Source organism: Scomber japonicus, chromosome 20, assembly GCF_027409825.1.
Source record: "Scomber japonicus isolate fScoJap1 chromosome 20, fScoJap1.pri, whole genome shotgun sequence".
Lineage (NCBI taxonomy): Eukaryota > Metazoa > Chordata > Actinopteri > Scombriformes > Scombridae > Scomber > Scomber japonicus.
This window is the reverse complement of record NC_070597.1, coordinates 15,532,324-15,550,747: the sequence shown is the minus strand read 5'-3', so window position 1 is coordinate 15,550,747 and position 18,424 is coordinate 15,532,324. Positions and strand designations below refer to the sequence as shown.

Below are 18,424 nucleotides of genomic sequence, written 5' to 3'. Positions count from 1 at the left end.
CAGAACACTGACTGTGTGTAAATACAGCTATATACAGTCAGTGTTAAACACATAGACAAAAATGTTCAGTGTTCACTTCAGTGAATTTCTCTTTGTTTGAGAGACCTGAGAAGTTATTTAAGTTTTTTAAATTCATTCAAGTAAGAAAATTGGTATGACATGTTCTTTATACACTTTGTTCAGATGTTTAAATTTGCTTAACTGAGCCTGTAAAATGCAAAACTGTTTGTGTGTTAACAAAGAAATTAAAAATGTTATTATTCCTGGTTGCTCTTCCCACAAAGTTACTGTTCTTCTCCTGCTGAATTTGTAAGTACATGTAAACTTAGCAAGTGCTTCATATCATTGTTTTTGGACATAGAACAAACACATTTTCCTAGACCACATTCTTTTCCCTGTTTTGTCAAAATTGACAGGTAATCCACAGATTTAATCAGCCATGAAAGAGTGAAATAATTTGTGTTTAATTTTATTTTATTCTTTGGAACAGTTTTTGGCATATTGCATAGAGCAATAGTGAAAGAATAATACAAAATGTCTGATATTAAACATATGATACCAGTTTGTTACACAAATCATATATAGCAGGCAGTATACAATATATAAAGGCAATTGCAGTGACACTTATACATTTTGCAAAATGAAGCAAATATATTAAAGGGGATTTCCTTCCTTCACTGAAACAATAAATGCTCTCAGTATACTGTTTCTTTTCTACCTTTGGCAAAAGAATTCAATTTTCAATATTCAATTTGAATCAACACAGTATGTAAAAGACTTACATACATGACACAATCATTTGGCATCATTTTTGAGTCTAACTAATACTAGAGTCATATTTCACACTGCCAGTCTAAGTGCAGTCCATTTTTTTGTAAAATAAAGATAAATGAATTGTGTTGGATGATTCTCTAATTGTTCCCCTCCCTCTAAAATTCTTAAAACCAAGAAAGAGACCAGCTCCACCCTCATTCCCAGCATAAAAAATCACAAATTGAGAACTCAGAGTCATACAGCTTCTTCATTTGGTGACCCAAAGGAGGATGGGAAAGGGCGTGGTAAAGTCCTACTATGTCCTCAACCGAACAGTTTAATGAAGCAGGGGTGGCAGTACGGCTTGTTCTCTTGCTCCTTGAAGCAACCTTTGCTCAGAGGCTTCAGACAGAAGTGACACACAAGGTGGTGTGGGTGGAATTTGGCCCCCATGGCCGTGACGCAGCGGCCCAGGATCGGTTGTTGGCAGGCCTGACACACGCTGCCGCGGGACTGGTGGTAATGGGCCTCACACAGCGGCTGACCCTCGTGTTCGAAGAAGCTGCCGTTGACAAAGGGACTGTAGCACTCCTGGAGAGAGAAGCAGGGAGATTCAGTCCCAGCGGAGATAATTGTAATTAAAAAGCTGTCATGTAAAATGGCAACTTTCTCATCATAAGGTTTCAGCGTACTTCTAGAAACTGGAATCTTTGGAAAAACTTGTTCACATGGTAGTTTTACTGACAGCAGTGCATTTTTTTCAGGAACACCCTGCTCACACATGGAAGCTGGCCAGTGCAACCACAGTCTGATCTGTTGGCTACCGAGCAGCTCCTCTGTAGTAACTTTCCCCACCTAAATGTATCCTGCCAGTCTTGGGATAATATGAAACAAATACTGGGTCATGACTAATATACTGGTGGTGTCTATGTTTTCCTTATTGTTGCAAATAACATGAAAAAACAAAGAATGAGTCTGTCTCTTGATAATTTCCTACTTTCCTACCTTATCCATGGGACTCAGCCCATCATTTCCAACTGAAGAAAAAAACTGATCACAAATATGGTTTCACAAATCCTATTTTCAAAAAAGGCTCAGTAGTTTCTAAAACAGCAGGGCACATTACTCAGACAGAAATACAGAATTAAATGGTCTATTTTCAGTTGCAGATTAATACATATCTAGTGCACTATATTGGAAATATTTTCAACGCAATGCCCATGTTCAGTTCATTGTAATGATGAAACATGTCACCCAGTGTAATGATGCATTCATTTTTTACGTTTTTGGACAACAATGGAGGTTTGTGGGACAAACAAATAATCTATATTCAGCTTTGACTACAGAGTGAATTCAGTTCTCTGTGGTTTTGGTCTCTGTTTATGGGATTTGTTGACAATAAGAAACATGTAGAACATATATCCTGTAATGTCTCCAACCTACCCACATTCCACTTAGAGAAAAGCTACGAGAGCTGCAAATATAACACACTAGGATTTAAACTCAGGAATGTTTCCCAGTGCACGAAGCAAACATTTGCCAAATATAACAAACATTATTTATGGACGCCAGTGAAACACTCACCCTACATACGAAGCACTGCGGGTGCCAGAGAGAGTTGAGAGCTGAGATGTAGTTTTCCAGAATGGGCTGGCTGCAGCCTTGACAGCGGGAGGCGAACAGAGTCAAGAAGCACTGCTGGCAGTATTGCTGGCCCTCACGGTCGTGGAAACCTGTAGAAGATATTGTCACAGATTTGCACAATTCATTTGACTGGATGATGCAACCGGAGGGAAAAACTGTTTGAAGCATTTCCATGTGACTCAAACAAATTTAATCAGTTTAGAATGGTTTAAGTTTCACTGATCTGAACTTTTAAAGGCTTATGGTATCTTTTTATCCTGGAGCTTGTTTAAATTTGGACATTTTCCAAGAAAATACAAAGGTTCAGTGTTCCCCCCCAATTTCTTAGCAATGTGGAACCGTCTTTACAACAGATCTTAGGCCAAACATTAGACTTTCCTTTGAAAACGATACAAATCAAACATTATTAGGGGGTTAGCAGCTATTTATAGCAATGTTACTGGTAAAGAAATCTATTGGGACTATAACCTTAAAACAAAAAAATCATGTGAGGTTAATAAAGAAACAAAAAATCGATATTATTTAATTGTTAACTCAATGATTAAATGGATTGTTAGTTATTTAATGGTTCACTAAATGATTAAATGGAATGTTAGTGATTGAATGTGTATGTATGTTTGATTATAAGGTGGTGTATTTATCAGGGCTGTATGTTAAGAGACTCCTCTACAGTCTCCTGTTGCCTGTCACTGTTGTGTGTTGGAGCCAGACAGGATATGTGCCGCCCATTACCTTCCTCTCCAAATGCCCGGCTGCACTTAACGCAGCAGAAACACTCTGGGTGCCAGTTCTTATCCAGAGCAGTGACCATTTTCTGAATGAAAAGAGAATTAAAGAGTCAAATGTCTTCAAGAGGGATGAGATATTTCATTGAGCTGCTCATCTGAAGACAATGAGCACAATGTTGTAAAACAGACACTCATGAACGTCCAAGTCTCTTACGTTTAATATGGGTTTGTTGCAGTGTGCACAGTGAGGCGAGAAAAGAGTGAAGTAGTCTGACTCGCAGTATGGCCGTCCATCCTTCTCAAAGAAGTTGCGACTGCCCAACTCTGTCTCACACTCAGTGCACACAAAGTGCTCTGGGTGCCACACCTTCCCCAGAGCCGTCACCACCTGGTAGACGGAACAGTATAGATAATGGACATATGTTACACTTCTTGCCAATTTACTGCTGAATAAACTAAAAGCTGCAATAGGAAACTTTAGTCTGTTTCTCCACACTTATGACTTCTAAAGTTGTAAATCTTTAACAAATGGTCATGAACAGGTCACTAATATACACTTTTAGATCAAATAATTTGCTTTTACAGCAATTTTTAGTAAGTTTCACCGTTGGGGAGTATTTTCAACTACAGTTGTGATTGCAACTCGTGTAACTGAGATGGTCCATTTCAAACTTTTATCACATAAACATTACTTATCGGTCCTATTCGTCTGGTTATTAATATCAATATTAGTATTAGTATAAAAGGTATAACTGATTCTGATAACTCACCTGTCCTACAACTGGCTTCTGACAGGCTGAACAGTTTCCCTTAGAGGATGTCTGAACTCCTTGTCTGGTCAGGTCTGATTGGAGGAGCCCAAGCATGCTGTCCAATGAGCCACCGGATGAAGGTTGTGGGGGGGGGATGGGCTGCGGCTGCGGCTGCTGCTGCTGCTGTGGCTGCTGTGGCTGTTGCTGCTGCTGCTGCTGTGGCTGCTGTGGTGCTGTTACCACTGGATTGACAGGTGCAGCTGGCTGGGAGAAGACAAAGAAAAATGATGCATTGTACATCTGTCGGTGGGATATTCATTTGACACCAACTGCAAAGAAACACAGTGGCTGTAAAGCTTTTGACATCCAGGCAGTCTGACTGTGCAGATTATCTGTGGGATAAGGTAAAGCGACCAATTATTAAGTGATTATTTGTAGAGAGTGTAGTGTATATAATGTAGTGTATAATAATATAAGGGAGATGAAGTTGAGAGACCAGAAAGGCAACATTATTTCATATGAAAAAGTAAAATGGGTGTCCCTGTAACCTTGTACTTAAGACAAATCCCATATAATTACTACATCTCCTCAACTACATTCTGCTCAGGCACCTTCATCTCTGCTCATATGTCCTATATTTCTCTTCTATCTGCTCTCAACAAAGGCTAAAATGACAAATTGTGTATTTCTGGGCTTCTGTTGTCTGGCAGTGTTTAGATTCCAGTGCATAACTGGCCAAAAATAGGAAATGTCAGGTTGTAATTGAGAAATTTCCAGCACAGCTAGGATAGAGTTTGACGGAAGAAAAATGTTTGTCGTTCCAAAACATTACAGCAGTTAAGAGTCAGTCTGCAATGGAAAGACTCCATTGTACAAATGGCTGAAATACTTATTCGTCCCCTGAGAGGAGATGATACACTGTATAATGGAATATATTGCAACCACAACTTGAACTTATTCATTTTGTGAAAGACATCACTTGGATATTACACACAAGTACCAACCATCAGAAACTAGAGAGCTGGCTTTCTATGAGCTACTAATGCAGTTCTCTGCTGGCCCTCTGAAGTAATTCTGGGAAATGTAGGAAATTACTCACTCAAGTAAAATCTGACAAGACAGCTTTAATGAAAGTGTGTAAATACCACTGTGGAGTGTGCTCAACATTAAAACTCTGTGATAGTGGTGAAAAGAATCCTATGGTGCAATGTCACTTTTAAAACTCTGTTCCCATAACTGCTCAGACTTGTTTATAATCCACAGCTGGACTGCACACTGGAACCAAACATACTTACAATAACAGAGCCACTTCCTTTGCTCACATGCTAGTTGCTGACTCACTGAAAAGGACATCTATACACCAAATACCGATCTATAACTCCCACTTCTAACGATCTGAAGCTATTTGTGTAGTAGGAAAATATCTCCACCAAGACTAATTTCTATCTTCAGGGCATATCTGGTGACTGATTTATACCAGGAAGCATGTGCTGCTGTGGCCAGGCCACACAGCAACAGTGTAGTCATCATGAGGTCAAGTGAATGTCTTCATGAATCCACCGTGAATCAGGCTTAGCTCAAGTCTGGAACAACTGGGAGTGAATGGTGGAAAAAAACACACTGCTCTATTGCAGTCACATCATCACAGTTTTGGATTATAAAAGATAAAGGTAGAAAGGTAATGGCTCTTTGTGTCATTTTTCATGCTGTTTTGTGGACTTACTGTGCTCTGAACTCTGAAGTCAGACAGAGAGGCCATCAGTTTGTCTAATTCCAGTGTGGCTGATGTTGCTGAAGGCTTCGCAGAGCTAGAATATGAAAGACAGTTCTTTGTTTAACAAAGCCACAAATTACACATTTTCATTTGATTTAGCTAAAAACACAGTCCAAAATAAAACTTAATGGAACCTAGCCAGTGGATTTTGCATATTATTAAAGGGGACATTCATGCACATTTCGAGGTCTATACTTATATTCTGGGGCTTTACTACTCTAATACTTCTGCATGACTAAAAGAAAAAAAAACAACAAAACTCCTTATTTATATTTTACTGGCCCTTTATGCAGCTTCTCAGTTCAGCCCCTGTGTCTTTAAGGTCCCCCTCCTGCTCTGTTCTGACTGGCCAGTACCCAGAAGCTCATTTTTTCAAGGCTACGTAAACAAATTATAGCATGGATTTTTCACAAAATGTTCTCAAATATACTTCTCAAACATATCTATGTGTTTGTGCCGAAATCTGAGAATGGACAACAACCCATGGAACAACATTAGAAAGAAAAGCTACAAGAACGGACAACCATTTGTGAGGGAACAAACTGATGTTAGTCTGATAGAGAAGTAAAGGTAGCCCTGGCTTTTAACTTGCAGGGAGCATTTTATATGCATTTACCATATGTTTTGGAACTTTGACAACGTTTAACATCATCTGGCATTATAACAGTATATGATTGACAGAAAGTCACAAAAAGCATGTGATGTCCCCTTTAATAAAATGTATGTTGATGTCTCTTAATGTGCAACTATTTCAGCAAGCCATCTATCTTTGAAAAAGTAAGATCTGCACAAAACAGAGCACATGTAAAGTTAATCAGATCATTTTCTCCCTCATAAAGACTGCATTATTAGTTTTGAGACACTAGACAGTAAATCTACAACTAAGGCTACGTTCACACCGCAGTTAAAAGTGACCTGAATCTGATTTCTTCGCTCAGATGTGGCTTATATCTGATTTGTTTCTGACAATGTGAACAGCACAAGTCGCATTGAATCTGACATTTCCAAATCCGATTCAGGCCACTTTCAAATGTGGTACTGAATCGGATACATATCGGATTTTTTTGAATGCGACCGCAATCTGAACAGTCAAGTCACATTTAATGCAACTTTGACGTTATTCTGGAGCAACAAACAGCAACACACAGCTAATGCTAAAAAAAACAAACAAAAAAAACAAAACCCAAAACAACAACAACAAAAAAACACACATAAAGTATTAATTTTCTTTCTCCTCTTCCTCCTTTTTAACATCACCCGCTCACCGCTGACATCATTAATGATCAACTGAGCATGCGGGTCACTTCAGGAGGCCACATTTAAAAGTGTAATATGAACAGCCAAACAAAAAAATCTGATTTGAACAATAAATTGGAATTGAGCATTAAAGCCTGCGGTGTGAACGTAGCCTTAGTCTAAAACCTAGTGTAGCGCTTGCAGTGCAGGAAGTTCATTTGCACTGCACTTTGTAGATTCTTGAGATATGGTTAAACTGATTAGTTTTATTACTTGGAAGAGGATGTTGTGGCCTTATCCTTGATCTTGTCTCTCTCATCTTTCTTAGAAGAGGGGAACTGGGCCAGGATCTCATCTGACAACAAAAACAAAGTCGGAAGTATGAAAATATTCACTTCAGAGTTAGACACAGAGGTATGACACATAAACACGCATACACACTAACCTGTGATGTTGAACTGGGTAGCATTCAGCTCCTGTAACAGATGGTCCAGTTCACTCAGACCTCCTCCCAGCAGCGAGGAGGAGGAGAAGGCCGGAGGAGGATCTGCTGTGCGGGGAGAGCGCGGTTTGCACACTGTGCTGTAAGCAAGACAGAGACCTGTAGTAATGTGCAGCATGGTGGCCAAGTAATGGTGGGTCCAAAACTCACACAGATTAAGAAACATTTGCTCAGTCAGGTCAGCCAAAGTGGTATTAATAACAATTATTTAGATTTTCTGTCACTAAAATGGTTTGTTTTGAATCTTTGGTCATCAATCCTTCTTTGTTAGAGCCTGTTTATTATTCAGTCAGTGGTAGCATACTTTTACTTATCCATAACATTGGTTTTCAATTCTAAAACCACTTTTTTACTGGGCTTTGTAAAGTATAATTTAAAACGTAAAAGCTCTCAATTGACAATAATTGAAAAAAATACAAACAAAAAAAAGCAACTTATTATTTCTTCTGGTTCTAATCTGATATCAGGTCTAAGTGGTTTCTACAATAACTGGATTTAAATGCATTAATCTCCGTGGAAACACAATAAGAGACTTTGTCTTGAGATAAATTTCTCTCTAATCTAAAACCAAAAGAAAACTTTCATATTGGCAGAAATGTACTCCATATAGATTCGTACTCTAGCCTGTGCTCTGTGAAATCTGTGTACTACAACATGCTTAAAAGGTTAAACATGGGCAGAGAAGGGTGCAGGGGGGTGTTACCTGTATAATTTGTCTGGGTTGGAGTTCTGAGAGGTCTTCATTGCTGAAGAAACAGTCTGAGAGACAAAACAATGGATCAATCAAGCTAAACAGTACAGAGAATACATACTTGTGGAGAGAAAGGTCAGAGTTATCATGATCCAAAGCAGAGTGCAATCAAAAACACAATTTTCTGAAAGCATCCCCAGCAGCTGATTGTTTACCTGCTGTGGAGTGTAGGCGGGTGGCGGCGGCCGGGCCTGGGAGGAGTCCTGGGCGGGAGAATCAGCATTCTGTGGGGGGTCAGAGGTGAGAAGGACAGGACACCGAGCTAGAGGAGAGCCAGTGTTCTCCAAATCAGCAAGGAGAGCATCTGTGGAGGTGAAAGAAACCAAATGAAAGAAAGAAAAAGAAAAATGATATGTGCAATGAAAGCTTAGTAACCCATAATGTATCTCTATATATTTATGATGTTGCTGATGGTGGTATCAGTGTGTTTACGAAGAGATCAAATGAGATAAAAGTTGGAATGGATTTTAAAAGCATGCAATTAAACATAGTGGATGACAAACAGAACACATGAGGTTAAGTCAAGGTCAGACAAGTACGTGACGTAACAGCAGACGAGATGAAACACATACAAACACATGCACAGACAGTTACGTACCAAACACAACAATACGAGGACTGAGAGGGTAGTTAGGTGGCTCAGGCACTCCTAAAGAGAGACAGACAGCCTGCATGACCAATAAAGTAGCTGCAAAATCAGCCCACACGTCAGACAAGACATGGAGGACAATGAGCGTCCTCAGACACTAATCAGTCAGAGGACAGGACAGTCAGAGATAACCCATCGACATGGTTAAGTTATTAGAGCACACAAACATTTCAACATTTATATTCAAGGCATGCCAGTATGGAAAGGAAGCAGAGGAGGAAGAGTGTTTGGCAACTGATATCTAGGTCCACTTCAACATCGCAACAACCCCCCCCCCCCCCCCCCCCCCCCCCACCACCACCCTTGCCAACTCACTTCATACTGAAGTGGAAGCTGTCCAGAAACTGAGCTCGCTCAAGCTTTGTAGGCTTTACAGCCGTATGACATCATTTAGTGCTGACAAGTCTCTGTATGTACAACTAAAGGCCGAAGCCAGAGCTTGTGAAAAGTGAGTTCAACATGAGTAATTACAAACTCTAAGTTGTAGCAGACTGCTGCTACTGTGGTCGAATTTCACTATTTTTACCAGGGAAAATATTCACTTTGCTCTTCACTATTTTTACCAGAGAAAATATTCACTTTGCTCTTCACATTCCCAGTACGGTATTAACCATTAGTTTTCAAATCATTATATAAAAATATCAGTGACATAAATAATCAGCCTCTCTCCTTTAGAGATTAGTGGTTCCCCACAGCCGTCTCAGATGAGCTGAAGTACCCTTCAACGACACCACCCATAATGTTTCATGTTTTGTTTATTTGAACTGATATCAAACTGGATGTTACTGAACACTAGTAATTAGATAAAAGTGGATAATGATGCACTATTTTTTTTTTTTAAACAAGACATGATAAATATGGCATTACTGATGTTTAGGTTTGGTCTTAGTAGGTTTGGTCCTGTTTGCATTCATAATGCCACCTCACTTGGAGTGGCAAAAGCTGGATGTTTCAACCATAAAGTCATCACTTTTTAGCTGTGCTAGTGGCATGGCCAAAAGTCTGTTAACTGGTCAATTCAACACTTTGGCCCAGACCGATCCATCCAACTGCTGGATGGACTGGCGTGAAATTTTGTACAGCCATTCATTGAGGATAATCCTAACAACTTTGGCGATCCCATAACTTTAAAACTAACGCCATCAATCTGTCAAATGTTCCCTTATCCAGTGAAATATCTCAACAACTGTTCATGAATTGCTCTGACTCTTGCCATTGTCAGGCGCAGGATTAATTGTACTAACATTCCCCTCAATGTTTCATCTGGCACCGTCTTAGGGTCCAGTTTTTTTTGTCCAGTACTGATAATTGCAAAACAAATAACTTTCCCATAAGCCTCAGCTGTAAGTTGTGTTGATAAGGTTATAGTTAGAGCTTTTCAATGATGTGCTAAGCTGATGTGGCAGATGGTTCGTTACACAGAACCATCTGAAACTGTTTGGAAAATGGCATTTTCAAAAAACACTTGGCAGGTCATTGTATGAACCAACTGTCTATCGCCGTCTATCACCATCTAGCCTTGTGAGGTAGCTGGATTAGCGACGCTGACGGTCCGAACTGCTAGGCTCGGACACACTTGAAGCCTGACAAGATAGATTCTCGTGACCTCGCAAATCCAGCTGCCTTGCAAGGTAACTTTACATCAAACAATTATTTTCATTATGTATTGATCTCCTGATTACTTTCTTGATTACTTTGCCTTGCCTCCAAGTGGCCACTCATTGTATTGCAGAGAAAAATCCCCCTGCAGCCCAAAAAGCATTTTCCCCCTAGGCTACCACTGTAAAAGAGATATATGTAAAATTGTTAACAGGACATCATAAACTGCTAGCAATTATGACTCTTTTATATTTGTAAAACTTGACTTGAGCCGAGAAAAGCTATTTAAAAATCTGTTATGTCATGATAATGTAAAGTCTATAGGCCAAGCAGGAACTCACGGGCGGGGCCAGCGGGAGAAATACCGCTGCATATACTCAGTGGTCCACAAACCCCCAGAAGTAAACCTGGAAGCTAGAAACTTTTTGCCATATACACCAGTCAAGTAATTCTTACTAGACTGAACAGGCACCATTTCTTGTTCAGTACACAACTCTTAAAATACATCCATGGGGGGTAAGACTGAAAAATTAGCAGATTCTGAGTGATACCCTTTAAGGACTGATGTCATGGGTGTTTGATGAATGTTTGAACCTAATGATTAGACTTCTCCCTCCTGGTAAAGTATTGGTTTAAACATCTGTGGGGACATGTTGAATCTAAACATAACCAGTTCATCTTGCCTTAGCTCATCCCTGTGGTCACTTCTGCCCCAGATGATTCACACTTCAGCTACGACCATGCAGTGAGAACTTTGTGCCTTTACAACTTGCTCTCCTCCTCCCTGCTGTGTCTCTGCCTCACACACACAAACACACACACACACACACACACATACACATACACACACACACACACACACACACACACATACCCTTACAGACTCAACTGCTCATATAAGGAGCTGAACTTCTCTCAATGGGAATTATGACCATATTTAGAGCTGCCTGTCGACTTGTTTGTCTTGGCTAAAGGCCTCTCTAACGAGTGGCCTGTCTCACCGAAAAGCCTCGCCAGATCCAATACATAAACTTACAACACTGTCGGACAACTGCATAAACTGAGGGTCCCAAACATGGCCACTGGCTGACTAACACTCATCCAGTCGCCCAGTAACTCGGTCTCACGGTGCGCAATCCGATCCAGATGTGCCCAGATGTGCTTGGCTACATCTTGCCATTCCTCCTTGTATCGCTCGAAAAGTATAACCCCCCACCCCACCCCCCCAAATCTGAAGTGGACTTCAAGAAAGAAAAAAAAAAGTTCCTGGGCAGCTGAAGCAAAAGGCCTTTCTATATTTTCATTGTGGCTTTTGGAAATAGCAGTGTGGCCCTGGGCTATTTCAGGGCCTTTCCGACACAGTTACTCTCAAAATCCCCCAAACACGAAGACTCAGCTTCTCATAATGTTCTGAGAAAGAGAAAAAAATCACCCTTAAACATCTTTTACCACCAGAAAAAAAAGGGACAGAACCAGTCATGCTCCTTGATGCTCTACTCTTTTATTTCATGTCGTCCAGCCTTCAAAATGGAAGACACTCTGTTAAACATTATGTGGCTTTCTTTCACTCTCACTCTCTCCTGACTTGTTGATATTGATGGATGAGAAGACCCACTGTGGATCCCCTTAAAATCAAATTAGCAAAGAATTTATTGAATTTGCAGGGTGTGCTTGAAAACACCACCCTGGGCAGATATATAGGTCTACAGAAGTGGAGATCTTGTGTTACCTGTACGTGTGTGTGTGTGTGTGTGCATGTGTGAAAGGTAAAAGAAAACACAGCAAAAAGAAAAAGAAAGAATAAAAGACATTCAACATCTCAAGAGCAGCATTACATCCAGAGTTACTACTGTGACCAGGATGATGTCATACAGAGAAAGCCCCAATTTCTCACACAGAGAAGTTGTAACAGTCATATTGAAGCATTTACCACTGCTTTTCTCTGCCTTCACATGTTATTACCAGCTTGAGCCAGTAAAACTCCCTTTTACACTACAGCCATACTTGTCCTCATGGAAACGGAAAGCAAACTGTATACTCCACTATGATTAACACAATCAGCAGAGACCTTATTTCCTCTTGTTTAGGCACACCACCCCTTTCCCAAAGATCCCCTCCAGATATCTTGAACATGAACGCTCCAAACGAAAAAAACACTGGAATAATACTCACCCAAATCCTCCATGGTATAATTTCAGCTTTCCTCTTTGTGCGCAAACAGAGGGGACAGCATTAATAAGTTGTGCCGGGCAGTATCGGTGCTGCTGCTGCTTATTGTCTGCGTCCGTCCTGAACGACTTCTTGGACACCGTTATCCGCCAAGAGAGGAGGAGGAGGAGGAGGAGAGGGAGGAGGAGGAGGAGAGGGAAGAGGAGGAGGAGGAAAAAGAAGAAGAGGAGGGCGTCCCGTTTCTTCTCTTTTTTCCTACACGACTCTCTTCCTGTGTAATGCCTACCAGGACCTCAGACCGGAGAAGGCGTAGTTAAATATATGTGGTTACAAACCCCGCATTCCCCGGACACACTACGTCATCCCAGACATTCCTAGTCCATATTTGGGAGAGAAAATTAAAGATTTAAGAGGCGCACATTCAACTGCAGCTGCTGCGACGAAACTTAATTGAAACTGATGAGAGAAAATATTACAACGTTTTTATTTGTTGGCGTTTCATTGACAGGAACTACAGTGCATGTGTAACATAAACACTGACAGGCTGGCCGACACCCCTTTAGATAAAAGACGCTTGTAAAGAGAACTAACTGGATGTGATAATAAAAATGACATAGAGCTCATTAGAATAAAATAAAATAAAACCTACCTCCATGCAGTGATGGATGAAATCATCTCTGAAAAACGTCACATTTTCCATCAATTATGTATTTTTTCCATAATTAGTACATTTAAGAAATTTTTAGTAAAGTTTATTTTGGTTTATATTTTTTTTTATATTTTTAAACTACTTTTACTATGTAGTATTTTTATTTGTATTATTATATTATATTATTATATATTCCATTAGTATTTTATTTCTTCCTTTCTTTTTTAACATTGCTTTATGCTCCTTTTATGTGAAGCACTTGGTGTATGTCATTTCTTTTTGTTGTAAAGTATTTTGAGCTGCATTTATTGTATGAAAGGTGCTAGACAAATCATTTATTATTGTTGTTGTTAAATCCACCTGTTCTCTGGGATCAAAGTAAGACAAGATATGTGTGCCAGAAAAGTTTCCCATGAAGAAATGTGTACAATATGTGGAATTTGTTATAATTTCTAATTAAAAGGTTTATTTAAAAGTCAAATGTGTCAACATGATTGTCCAACAGACTTTTTATCTGTTCCTTTTTTACACCATTGCCTCTGACTTTATACTTTATCTCAATAGTGCACACAAACACTCTGGCAGCTTTATTGCATTTTTGCAGTGTCAGAAACCAACTGATAATAATGTACTGGGATACTTGTTTTGTTAGTTTATGGTAATTTGATGCAATACAACTTCATTTAGGAAAAGAACTAACACAATAAAGATATAAGAAATAGATTTAAAACACAGGGCCACAATATTCTATGATAATGAAACTGTACAATTACTACTTTGATATTAGTGGTGCAAATTCCTAACCAAACTTGCTAAAAAAAAAGATGTAATATGGCCTAAACATAGTGAATCACTTTTAGGGGCTTTGGAGGTCTGGGTCCCCGAGGCAGGCGCTCACTTTTTAGAGTTGGAAATTCAATCCAAAATTCCTTCATTTTTCTTTTCTGAAAACATTAAATTAATGGTGCTAAAAATACATTATCTTAAAACTCCACTATGAGAACCATAGTCCCAAAGTCCCAGAGAAAAATACCAATCGTTCTCAACATATTCCACTTAAGATATTTTAAAATAAACAGAACTTAGCAGTTTTGCCCACTCAATGATAGTCTGAAGATCTGACGGTCAAAGTTGCTTCAGTTGTTTCTTTAATTTCGTTCTCTTTACATTGTACTGGGTCCTGGCTTGTTTGATTTTATGGTGTCTTGTAAATCCATGCGTGCTGGGCAGGCTTTTGTACACACGACAGAATCAAGTTCATTCATTCATGTCACAGTGGGAGAAGCACAGGTGTAAATAATAACCGTAACAGCTGAATTTCTATTGTTGCTTCCATATAAGGGTTTTGTGCACGCTGACTCATTGTCACAGCTTATAGCAACAATGAAATAGAGTGAGTCATTAATAACAATTGTGCTTTTCCTATAATTAAGTCTAAATCCTCACTCTGAAAAACATATTATGGTAGCTCAGCCCTGCCTTGCATTTTGCTAAGTGTAGACTAACTTTTTTTTAAAACACTCACTCCTTAAATTGTGTCTTCATTGAAGAAGTTGACACAAACTTCTGTTTAAAATAAAAATCCAGCACAATCAGCAGTGTAAAAAACAAAACAGGAAAAACTTTTTAATTAAGCAAGCTCACAGTTACAGGCTATGTTTGTGTGGTTAGGGGAAGGTGCCACATTGATGTTGATGACATGTGGTGACATATGAATTTTTTTTTTTCAAAACTAAAGTATGACACAGACAAAAATGTCATCTGACCAAATATTCCTCTGGTGTCCAAGAGGTACCTGCCTTTGGTCTCAGTGCATGAAACATACAAAGAACTGACAAGTAAAACATACTGAAGAAACAAAAATGACAACAACAATAACTTGAACATAATTATTATAAAGACGTTTTTTTTCCTGGTATGAAATTTAAATCAGAAATGTACAACAAAACTGGGAGAATCGGACCGAGGAAACTATCAGTTAAAGGTTTATCTATTTGTGTGAAAATAAAGCCTTTGCTTTGATTTGTTCATGCAGTTTGCCGATTCAGATACCGGACTCCTTACCCATGCATGTTACTTCTAGAGCACTGTGACACATGACTACACCTTCACCTTTTCCAAAATATTAATGATAATAATTATAATAAGTCACACACATACACGCACACACACTCATACTTTCCAAACCAACTTCTTCACTCAAGAAATTTGAGCCAGTTGGTGCTTAAGAGCAAAAGTCAAGGAGCAGAACCGCATGTGATGTGGAAATCATAGAGAGTTACCATTAAAAAAAAGACTTGTGAAGCAAATTGTGGGGATGCTGGGATGACAGCATGAAGGTCACATGGATAGGTTTGGTTACCTATAATGTCCCCATCCATCAACTGAAATTATATTACATATCCTCCACCCCGCTACTTCTTCACTGCAGTTAATCCACACACACCCACTTCCATCCTTCCCTCCACTGCTCCATTTCCTCTCTCCCTGCTATCACTGCACTGCCTGTTCGTTGGCGGTGCTACCGGAGTCCTGAGGCTTCATCACATCAGGGAGTTCTGGGGGGCTGGAGAAGGCCTCGACGTGCAGCTGCTCAAACATCTCATCTGGAGGGCAGAGGAGAGCGGAAACGTTAGCTGAATCATGACAGCGAGGTTGCACGTGGCTAAATCAGTCTCAAAGTCGCTGCTGTGAACATTGATAGGGGTGTGTCTTTCTGGGTGGACACACGCATCGACTCAAATATGAAAAAAAAAAAATCTACTGTTGTTCTGGTATTCTTAAAAAAGTAAAAAAGGGAAATAAATCTTTAGAGTTGACCAATATAAGCTACAGCAATGACTCACAGGGAAATTAACTATTAGTTTATATCTTTACTGGAACCAGCTGGGACCTTCTGGGCATGTTCAGAGTGGCATCTCAAATATGATGTATCAGGATGTATGAGATTTATTTTATTTTTAAAAAAGGTCAGGAGAACAAAAAGAAAATCTACATGTGATCCATTTAGAGTGAATCATATTTAAACTATCATCACAATTATTTTGCAATCTCCTCCATGCGATCACATTTAAAATGAACCTTTTTATCTCTCACAATACAACTCATTCATGGTTAACCAACCTTTACAAACGTACAGAGGTAAAGGTTGGCAGGACACATTCAACTTCTGTGTCAGTTTTGTACATTTGTGCACATTGAGCATAGCAGCTGAAATAGTTTTGCTATCATAAAGCCAGAACTTCAGGCCAAATTCAACATTCGACACCAATATTCAAAATATGTACAGGGATGATTTTGCTGTGGAAGAGGCAGCAAGTGAGAGCAAGAGGCACAATGCCAATTTCTGTAAGGTGGAAAAATTAATTCAGCTGCCTTTACAACTACTATCTTGGGATCTATCACTATAGCATTCTACTGAGATGTTGCACAGTTGGAAGACATTTGAAACTCACTGCCTAGAGTAGAAAAGGGCAGACTGACAAGGAGAGGCATCCTCTTCAGACCCGAGTTAGTTAAATAAGATTTTGTCTACCAATACATGATAGCAGTATATTATCACTGAATCACCTGGCAACCCATAAGGGCCTAAATAAGATCAATCTGGATTTGATTTGCAGGCCAAAATATACACATGTTGCCATCAATTATGACATACAAAGACTTAATCAAACAAGTAAGTTCAGTCACTAGACTAAAAGGCAAAATTACCAATCTAGAAAACATGCAAATACTTGAAAAGACATAACATATAGTGAGCTTCCTAATATGAGTAAAATTTGATAATAGAGGAGGAAATAAGCAACAACAGCCCTGATCCTAACAGACATACAACGCAACATGGACTTAACATACCATTGATGCGGAAAGCCAGACCAACTGTAGCTGGGGCCTGAGGTCTGGCAGTCTGGTTGGTGAATCCGCTGTCACCGAGAGTTTTGCTGTCCTCTAGCAGCTGGTCATCCTGTGGAACAATAGGTGAAAATGTCACAAAATCCCCATATGCTCTAAAAAAGGTATGAAATTGCTTCAGTGAACATGGACACATGGCGTCAGACATTTCAAGCAAATATTTTAGTAAGTATTGTCATGCTGTCCAGTGTGTGACAGGACTTAAATAGGTGTCACTGGCATCACTGGCCCCAATACTCACTTTGTAAAGCCGCTGGTCTTCAGGTGGTCTCTTCAGGATACCTTCGACAATACGCTTTAGCTCATAGACGGTGGTGGACTCCTTGGCATCTGTGAAGATTGTGGTCTTGTGACGCCGGATCATTAAGAACACGTCCTGAAAGAAATGAAGATTCATAGATTTACATGTCAAAAAGGCAACTGAATTTGATCCTGAAGGCCATAACTTAAAAAGTGTTACTAGCAAATTCAAAATGGGGTTAAACAGGATGGCTGACTGTACATCTAAGAGCAATAACTCACAACCAGGTTGGGGCAGTCACTCCTGTTTATCAGCCCAAACACTCAGAAGGCCAAGTTTATGATAAGTGTCCCTTTTACAACTGTTTACAACTCCTCCCCCACTACACTTAATGTGTCTTCTACGCAAAGACATTTCATGGGATCTTAGGATTTTAAATGGCTGTTTAGCTACTTAGTGAGTCCGATTAATGAGTCCGGACACAGCAAAATTAACATTACTGGCAATTCATTGAACGTTGTTAGCTCTGCCAGCTAACGCTACATTAGCCAATAAAAGACAGCCTGAAGATTTCTGAGAGTATAAATTAGACAGTTAAATAAACAGACAATGGCTGAGTACGTTCAAGCCGACCTGACTAAGCTAACTCCAAGGTTAGCCGAGCTAAGATAAGTTAGCTCGCTGCAGTGTGTCGTTATAGCTGCTGAGGCGAAGCTAACATAGCAAACAGAAACTGACACTAACAGTCCTATTAACGACAGCACCGTGTGTTATTATCGCGTTAATACAAGGCGTTGAACGGTAAACCAGCGTCTGTATCTAGACACAAAACCCACAACATCACTAGTAATAAAAATAACAGTAATAGAAATAAAATAAAGTTACCATTTCAAGTAGTCAGCTAGCTCGTCAGTAGCGCCAGCCCTGTGTTGTCCACACTGCACCGCTTGCGGCTCTTGCGCAGATTCAGATAAGCATGTTGTATTCACGAAGGACAGCTGCGCAGGAAAGCGTAACGTTTTCAGAATTTGGCGCCAGCTAGTTTCATGCTTGAAGGCTGTAGTC

At 39.7% G+C, this 18,424-nt stretch overlaps 2 protein-coding genes across 3 annotated transcripts; both read right to left on the bottom strand.

Moving 5' to 3' along the window:
• Positions 1 to 486: 486 nt before the first annotated feature.
• On the bottom strand, positions 487 to 12,700 carry LOC128381382 (transforming growth factor beta-1-induced transcript 1 protein-like). 2 transcript variants are annotated; one of them, XM_053341389.1, is made up of 12 exons: positions 12,561 to 12,700; positions 8,739 to 8,789; positions 8,296 to 8,444; positions 8,093 to 8,148; positions 7,333 to 7,469; positions 7,161 to 7,242; positions 5,601 to 5,685; positions 3,896 to 4,141; positions 3,340 to 3,513; positions 3,130 to 3,211; positions 2,338 to 2,486; positions 487 to 1,344 (listed from the first exon to the last, which is right to left on the bottom strand). In XM_053341389.1, the coding sequence occupies exons 1-12, from the start codon at positions 12,571 to 12,573 to the stop codon at positions 1,078 to 1,080; spliced, it is 1,491 nt and encodes a 496-aa protein (XP_053197364.1). In that variant the 5' UTR covers positions 12,574 to 12,700; the 3' UTR covers positions 487 to 1,077. The 2 variants fall into 2 exon arrangements, with proteins under 2 accessions (XP_053197364.1, XP_053197365.1); XM_053341390.1 differs by lacking the exon at positions 8,739 to 8,789.
• Positions 12,701 to 14,800: 2,100 nt separating this feature from the next.
• Positions 14,801 to 18,319, bottom strand: LOC128381391 (elongin-B-like). Its single transcript, XM_053341403.1, has 4 exons — positions 18,245 to 18,319; positions 17,360 to 17,494; positions 17,062 to 17,170; positions 14,801 to 15,812 (listed from the first exon to the last, which is right to left on the bottom strand). The coding sequence occupies exons 1-4, from the start codon at positions 18,245 to 18,247 to the stop codon at positions 15,700 to 15,702; spliced, it is 360 nt and encodes a 119-aa protein (XP_053197378.1). The 5' UTR covers positions 18,248 to 18,319; the 3' UTR covers positions 14,801 to 15,699.
• Positions 18,320 to 18,424: the final 105 nt, after the last annotated feature.